The sequence below is a fragment of the Saccostrea cucullata genome, unplaced genomic scaffold, assembly GCF_032062105.1.
Source record: "Saccostrea cucullata isolate Sc308-1 unplaced genomic scaffold, CSIRO_AGI_Scuc_v1 ctg217, whole genome shotgun sequence".
Classification (NCBI taxonomy): Eukaryota; Metazoa; Mollusca; class Bivalvia; order Ostreida; family Ostreidae; genus Saccostrea; species Saccostrea cuccullata.
Window position 1 is genome coordinate 696,013 of NW_026936638.1, and position 7,984 is coordinate 703,996.

The following is a 7,984-nucleotide window of genomic DNA, read 5'->3' on the forward strand; positions in this document are numbered from 1 at the left end:
ACTGACAATTTAGATAAGCCGCGTGGAAGCAAAAACCTAATTAAGAACTAGTCCACTTGTATACGCGTTTATAACTTATTATTTTTTTTGAAATCTGTAGTACAACGATATGGGGAAATGAACCGTGTATAGTGAAGATTGTATACGCCAAACATAAAACGTAACGTTTTGCATGTGTGTTTTTGATGTTATCACCGGCTTTAAGGTCGAGACCAACCAGGTTATAATGCTTATGAACAGTCCGTAAAATAGATGTTTATTCCCTATTTAATTATTTTCAGAGTAGCATTATCATAATAAAGCATGCATATTACGACTTATTTTACACATGATCATTAAAAAGGAGATAAAATCATAAAGGCAAATGTTATATACATGTCTTTGTACAAGCTCCGACGTCTTATATACTGCACTCTCCAGTTTACAGAACAGTATGATAACCAAAATAAATAAATAATAAAGGTGATTATCATCATTTTGTTATAAAATGTATTTCTACAGAACATATAAAAATAATACATTCGTCATGAAATATACACAATGATAATATGTACAGCGTCAGAGTACGTTTTTGAGTCTTTGGGCGAAAAAAATAATAAATCCACGGAGAAAGTGGATGAAATATTTTGTGTTGAACACAAATTCCTTGACACATATCACAGTGTCGTGGTCATCTGGATCGTAGAATCAGCACCTCATAGAGCTGCTGCTAAGGCCTTCATTTCTTTCCTAATCGTGTACTTCTAAACTTATTTTCCTGCAAAAGTAAGTAAAAAATAGTTATATGGAAGTTTTACAAATAAGGCGAACCATTGCTTCTCCGCAGAATTCGAACTTTTTTCTAAAGACACAATAGTTATTTTCTACTCTGTATTCTGTTCAAACTGATTTTTCATTGATACTTTGCTAAGCTGTGGCAAAGTTTCTAATGAGAAGACAGGGGAGTAAATTGTAAAAAATAACTTACCAATTGGTTGTCTGAGTCCAGGGTTCAGTTGGTTGAATTGACCTGGGATTTGACCAACCATACCAGGTTGTCCAAAACGGTTGAATGTATTTAGGCCATTGTTGAAACCGGTTCCGAACTGGTTAAATCCTGTACCAAACTGATTTCCAAAGGGAGATCCCAGTGGTGTATTAAATCCAGTAGTTCCGAACTGGTTGAAGCCTGTAGTTCCGGCAAATCCACCAAGTTGTCCGCTAGGTACAAGAGATGGATTACGGCCGAACTGACCATTTATACCAAACTGGTTTCCAAATTGATTGAAGGCTCCAAACTGGTTCATTCCTAATTGTCCTTGCATTCCAAATTGATTAAATTGTGTTCCAAGTTGGCCCGGAATTCCTCCGATTTGGCCAGGAACTCCGAATTGACCGGGAACACCACCAATTTGGCCGGGACGAAGTTGTGCATTTAACTGTGGATTGATTTGTGCGAAAATAGTTCCACAGAAAGCAAGTGAAACGCAAAGTACAAATGAAAACCTCATCTACAAAAAAATATGCATAATTTTAATTTGGTCAAAATATTTAGCTCAAACAAATCCTAAAAAGCAAAAACAACATTCCACAAAAGATACTTTTAAGAAAATTCTCGAATGCATATATATTCTTACCTTGTTAGAGATCAATATACCCAGGTTAAAACTAACTTTGAATGACCAATCCAGGTTATTTATGCAGCTTTTTAGAGAGGGATGTCTGGGCTATTTACCATCAATCAACTGTTACGTTAATTGACACTGGCTTCGTGATTTCTCACCTCTTATTCATTCACCAATCACATGGGTTGATTTGGACATTACCAGGGTGCCTGTGGGATCGGGGAAGTTGGGGGTTATATACAGATGATACAATGTTAGCTATGGACCAAAGAGGAACTTAAGGCAAGAGAAACGAATAGGAATAAATTAATATAGTTATCTAGTTGATTTGGAGACAAGAATACACGTAGTTGCTCTTTTGACAGTTTTCTTATTGATAAAGTTGCATGTATAAAAGATTAACGACTGATAAATAAAAATATTTCGTAGGGACCGTTTTGACAGTCAAGGAAAATTTGAAATTTGGAACGGGACACTGAAAACATGAAGTGTTAGATTAATGATAATAAACACAAATTCAAATGCAACATATTCTAAAGGAAATCGATCCGTGCGGCATGAATGAAGTTATCAAGAAATACAAGAACAATCTTAAGTAATCCTGGGTTCTTAAATTTTTGTTTAAATGTTGATGTCTTGAAAACAAGTTTGATTATCTGGTTTAGACAAAATTCAAATATTATTTTAAAAATTATAAAAATATTTATAAATTTTTCTTTAATTGATTGTAGCAATACTTAAGTTTGCTATGATGTCAATTCTTATTGACATGTTTGTATCAGAAGATAATATCAAACACTCTAGATCCTAGTCTATTGCTGGTCATTACTCATATAAAACATTATAAAACATGTCCACAAGGCACAATGTCCATTTACGCCATGGGTGTCGATTACAGAAGGTCAGCGTTATTTAATTAGAGAGATTAATGACTTAATCAAGCCGCAAGTGTTTCTAACGTTACTAATATTCTTAAGTAAGAAAAACACATGTTTGACCAATGACCTAAAACGCATTTTCATAAGAAGTAATTTACTTACATTTGCTTGGTCATATGTCATTCTAAAACTAATTACTAACATGTGAATCTCAAAAACATTTTTTTCTGTATTAAATCAATTATAATTATTGAATAATGGAAATGACGAATATTCCTATTCAAATTTTGCCCAATTGTTGAATCTGAAAAAGAGGAAAACTGCATGCTGCATGATATCAGCTGACCTCACATTTTCATTTAAAAATAGGAAAATAAGAATTCTCTTTATTCATATACGTGTATTTATTGTCTCATAAAAATGTAATAACCTTGTGACAGTTTTCCATTCAGTCTAACTTAACAATTAACAAGTAAGGCTTTGACAATAATACACACCAATATTCTGTATACTTTTTGTATCAAGAATATTAAAAAGATAACATACCCCTCAGTAGAATATATATAACACATGTATATAATCATCCTTTAGGAAGCTTTTATAGTAAAAAAAAAAATAAAACAGATCTCTAATAATACTTGTCGAAAACAATTCAGTCAATTGTTAGTAGGATAATAATAAGAGGAGAGCTAAACATCAGTTATTAATTTATGTCATTCTTGAAGTAATTTAAATATTGGCACATTCAGCTTGTCACAAGCCACTGCTAAAGCCAGATGTTTTTCAACATTTGTCCATTGATATTTCTCCAAAGGAAAGTGCACAATTTGTTCTGGACCATAATCCTCAGGAAAATTAGAGGCAATCGCCAGTGTCTGCTTCGTCCTTCTTATATTCAAAATGCATTCAAGGAGAAAGAAATCTCTTTTAGCGCAAGCAATCTCAATAGCTTTGTTCACAGCATCGTCTGACCACTCACACTCATCAGCTTTTGCAAAAATAGAATACAAAGGAATGGCTTTTGGAGAGTAGGCGCCTAAAACTAAGCAGTTGTCTGTGAGTCGCGTTCCTGCATTCATGAGGAAAATCACGACTTCAACATTTCCTTTCATGCATGCGGTCTGCAAAGCAAATTCGCAGAGACGACTGTCCCATTGTCGGGATCTGTAGATAAGTTCAATTATTTCATAACTATCACTGCTTAGTCCTGCTGCCAATTGCAAAAAGCTATCATCAACGTGGATTCCGTCAGCTATCAGTAACTGGGCCTTTTGAACATGTCCATGACGACATATCATTTTCAGAGCCTCAGTTTTCTGTTCTTCGGTTAAAAGATTTACAGTCAAAACATACTCTAGAATGCTATTTGAGTCAGCTTCTGTTTCTACAAGAAGATGAAGATGTGCTTCGCTAAATGACACGTTGCTTTTCTGCAGAATGAACTTAAAAACGTTAACATTATCTCGAATACACGCCTGTTTAAGGGCATTTTCTTTCTTTTCTGGATCCCATTGTTGAAAAATCCGCAATTTTTCTAAATATACCAGAAGTTGTTCATCTACAGTTCCGGTGTGTCGTCTTTGCTTTGGTATTAAAACATGCGATTCACTTGCCAGATATTCCACGAGTTCGAAAGACGATATGTCAATCTGAGCCGAGTTGGCATCCTTCATCTTCGGATGAATTCCAGTTTGTTCAGACTGCGTCAGAGGGTGTTCCGATATGTCGTGGATAGCACCGTAGTGTAGTATAATCTCTACAACTTGCGGACAGTCCGAGTTCATCGCCAGAGCAAGAGCGTACTTCCTCTCGAGTCGAAACCAGGCATTGTTCGGATCATAACATTGTATGATTTGAGATAAAAACGCAGGGTTTCTGTAGCTAAAGAAGACCACAGATGGCGAATGGTTTCCAATGTCAACAGAGTATTGTGAAACCAGTCTGACTGCATCTGAAAAATTGTACCGTCTGGTAATCAAGCTTTGGAGACGTGAAGTATTCTCGAAATGTTGCAAGAGGTTTTTAACAAAGCGGTTTTGATGCATGATCTTTAAGTTGATTGTTTCATATGGGTTTTGATTTAATTCCGTATAAATTCTAGAATAGAGCATTGAACATTCTTCCGTTCTCAAAATCAATTTGTTCCGTCTAATATCTGTTTCTTTATCATCTCCTAAAAAGTCACACCATATAAGGTCTAAATCTGTATTTCCACAATTACTCAAAACAACTTCGAGGAATTTTCTTCCTGCGACTGTGAAAACGGTTTCTCGAACTGAGGTGTGCGAGAATTCGTATACTGAGGAGGATGCATTGAAGGTGAGGAATACCCCTTGCAGGAGTTTAAGATTTTTTCGCAGCTTCTCTAAATCAGGTGCACATGACCCAAATTTCCCTAACATTTCTTTCAAAGTTTCGGTTTTGTTTAACAAACAGTGATAGGGAAAGCAAGAGTCTTTTGAAAACAACAACACCACACAAAGAGTCACAAACCTATCACAATGAAAGTCAAACATTTCCTCAATATATCCCATAAGTACCTCGTAAGGATGAGTGAAAAAATTCAAACCGTTTCGAAAAAAATTATCATGAGAGAAAAACAATTTGCAAAGATGGGGGAAACCTAACGGTGTGTCTACATTTCCAATCTTATTTTTCAGGTTTTTTGAGAGATGCCTTTTGTAAGTTTTTGAATAATTATCCAACATTTCTATTTTTGAGAGTCTATCCATTTTGTAGTCCGTTGCTAAATTGACGACATATCTGTTTGTAAAGATGTTGTGTTGACTGAATTTAGAGGAACGAAGATATTGCAGACTTTCGGAATAAATATTATTTCTCGAGGTAATAACGACAAACACACCCCTCATGTCTGGATTCCCGAACCCCTTATACAAGTATAACTCCTCAAATCTTTGCCGCCATCTCTCAAAAAGTTTCATTTCAAACCCAAAACTTCCAAAAATATCATCCACTAAAATGATGCATTTTTCATCGGTCATCAAGATTTTGTGCAACTCGTCTGATTTCGAATTCCATAATTTTATTGGGGTCATTTGACAAACTTCATGGAAGTGGTGCAGCACAGAGAGACCAAGAGTTGTTTTTCCTTGGCCTGCCTTCCCTATTATTACAGCCAACCCTGTCTCTAATATAAGTTTGATGACGTCATCCAGGACAGGTAACTCTGTGTAGCAAGGAGATCCAAGTTGTTGGTCTATAAGACGTTTGGTTTGTTCTGAAAATTTGATATTCAAAAATGTATTTTATACTGGAATTAATAAATGCTAATGGCACTCTACTTTTAAAACGAAGAATGAGTGCATTTTATTACGTCATTTGGAACCTTTTCCGCTACCCATTTTAATCTTTACATTACAATATATGGCTAAATAAATCTATGATTATTGTGCAAGCATAAGCTTGTGATATCAAAATATGCCTTGAATTTTTTGTCATACATATTTCTATAATTACAGACAATGCCATTGAAATGAACATGTATAAGCCTAAAATTCCGGAAATTTGAACGGGACCACTATCGAATTTAACATGTTTAAGGTACCCGCAAATAGGCGGATACATTTAAATCGCATGGATGTGGAATGTAAACAATAGTACATATGATTTTTTCGTAATAAGATGCTACACTACGAATTCAAATGGTGAAGAGAGAGAGATTGTGTAGTTTCATACATAGGCGCTTGGTTACAGGATGGTGTATTTTGTGTATTATGTGTTTTTCTACGTGTGACCGAATACTCTCTTTAAAATAAAAATAAAAAATTTGCCGAAATTAGTCCGTTTTAAAAATGTCATATTTACTGTATATAAAAAAACATCTTTTAATTATACTTCTTTTTCAAAGCTTTTTTTAAAAAAAAAATATCGAATGTTTTGTTATTGTTAAATAAAGAGGGCTACAGAATCACTCATCTAAATATGACTTCAAGGAAGGAACTCGTACCTATCAGGCTTTCTGCTAACGGATCCCATGACTTTCGACGGTCCAAGTTTGCTGTGAAGAAATTGTACCGATCAAATATTATTGCAAGAAAACAAAGAATAAAGGAGGAAATATTATGTGGTCAAATCTACACAAAACTTTCATAACTCTATATTTAACACGTATGATAAAGACAATTTTAACATAAAACATCCAAAGAATTGTATATACAAATTTAAAGCATATATATGAAGGGTTCTTTAGAACATGGTTATTTTTTCTTCGTATTTTAACTATATTGTTATATTAAGATGTAGTGTTTCTCCGGATATTTGACATTTTCAGAAGTCCACATTTAGTATTGTGCTCATAGTCAAGTGTGCATTTTAAATAATAAACAGAAGTACATGTGTATTCTTACTGGATATTGTAAAATTAGTAATGTTTGATGTGGTGACATTAATGGTTCTTCTCGGATCCTATTGAAAGAAAATGTAAATAAAGATAATTCATTATTAATAAATAAATAGATCAAGCAAGAGAAAAATGAGTTGTTTTTTTTTTTTGCATTAAGAACACAGCTCTTTTCTGATATTATGAAAACTAATTTTTTTATAAAAACTTCCTTTAATTCAAATAAAGATTTATTGTCCTTGTGCTTAATAATTGATATGTTTTAATTAAATATTCATCAAAAATAGAAATGAATCTATTGATTAATACGGAGGAACCGTTGACCTTGAATTTCTCATAATTAGCATTCTACTTCCTAAACGCTGAAAATACTGAACAAAAGCTCTTTTCAGTTTGGCCATATACAATACATAGAGCCCCTTGATACTTTTTTTTGAATTCAGAGATGACAGACTTGCACATTCTTGTTCTCTAGATATTTCTGCTGTTTTATTTTCTTTTTTTACACACAGCATTAGTAAATTACTGATATTTAATTATATCACTTACTGAGTCAGCTGACGGCACAACTTGACTTTCCATGATAACTGGGGATTTCCCAAACGATATTGGGACATGTCACCACCTATTATCAATAAACAAACAAGTACTGCAATGTCAGGGATATAATGAAATGTGTATTCGAGCACATAATAAGTACACGTGATCTTGGAAATGTACCTGATAACCCCCCTCCCTTCTATGTAAATTAAAAAAAATTGTCTAAGTCCTTGTTCTTTACTCTATGTAATACTAAAGTAGATTTACAGTAGAACATGAGCGTATTCTCTTCCTTTATGAAGTCATTTCCAATGATTCGAACAACAATGAAACCTTTTTACGTTCTCAGTTTTGTTTAAATCTGTACAATATATTCATAATGAGATAAAATAAATCTAGCATGACAATATTACCATTTATTATCACAGATGCTTGTGGACAGGACCCCCCCCCCCCCTTCCCTTCAAATATTCATCCCAGGTCCAAAAAATATATATATATATATATATATATATATATATATATATATATATATATATATATATATATATATATATATATATATATATATATATATATATATTTTTTTTTTCATAAATTTA

General features: G+C 33.5%; 2 protein-coding genes across 2 annotated transcripts; both read right to left on the reverse strand.

The window, feature by feature from the left end:
• Nucleotides 1-749: 749 nt before the first annotated feature.
• LOC134246039 (uncharacterized) lies at nt 750-2,665 on the reverse strand. The gene is made up of 3 exons (XM_062728301.1): nt 2,645-2,665; nt 968-1,490; nt 750-757 (listed from the first exon to the last, which is right to left on the reverse strand). The coding sequence occupies exons 1-3, from the start codon at nt 2,663-2,665 to the stop codon at nt 750-752; spliced, it is 552 nt and encodes a 183-aa protein (XP_062584285.1).
• Nucleotides 2,666-3,147: 482 nt separating this feature from the next.
• On the reverse strand, nt 3,148-7,424 carry LOC134246040 (uncharacterized). Its single transcript, XM_062728303.1, has 4 exons — nt 7,392-7,424; nt 6,850-6,907; nt 6,450-6,500; nt 3,148-5,720 (listed from the first exon to the last, which is right to left on the reverse strand). Exons 1-4 carry the CDS (start codon nt 7,422-7,424, stop codon nt 3,196-3,198), a joined length of 2,667 nt encoding a protein of 888 aa, XP_062584287.1. The 3' UTR covers nt 3,148-3,195.
• Nucleotides 7,425-7,984: the final 560 nt, after the last annotated feature.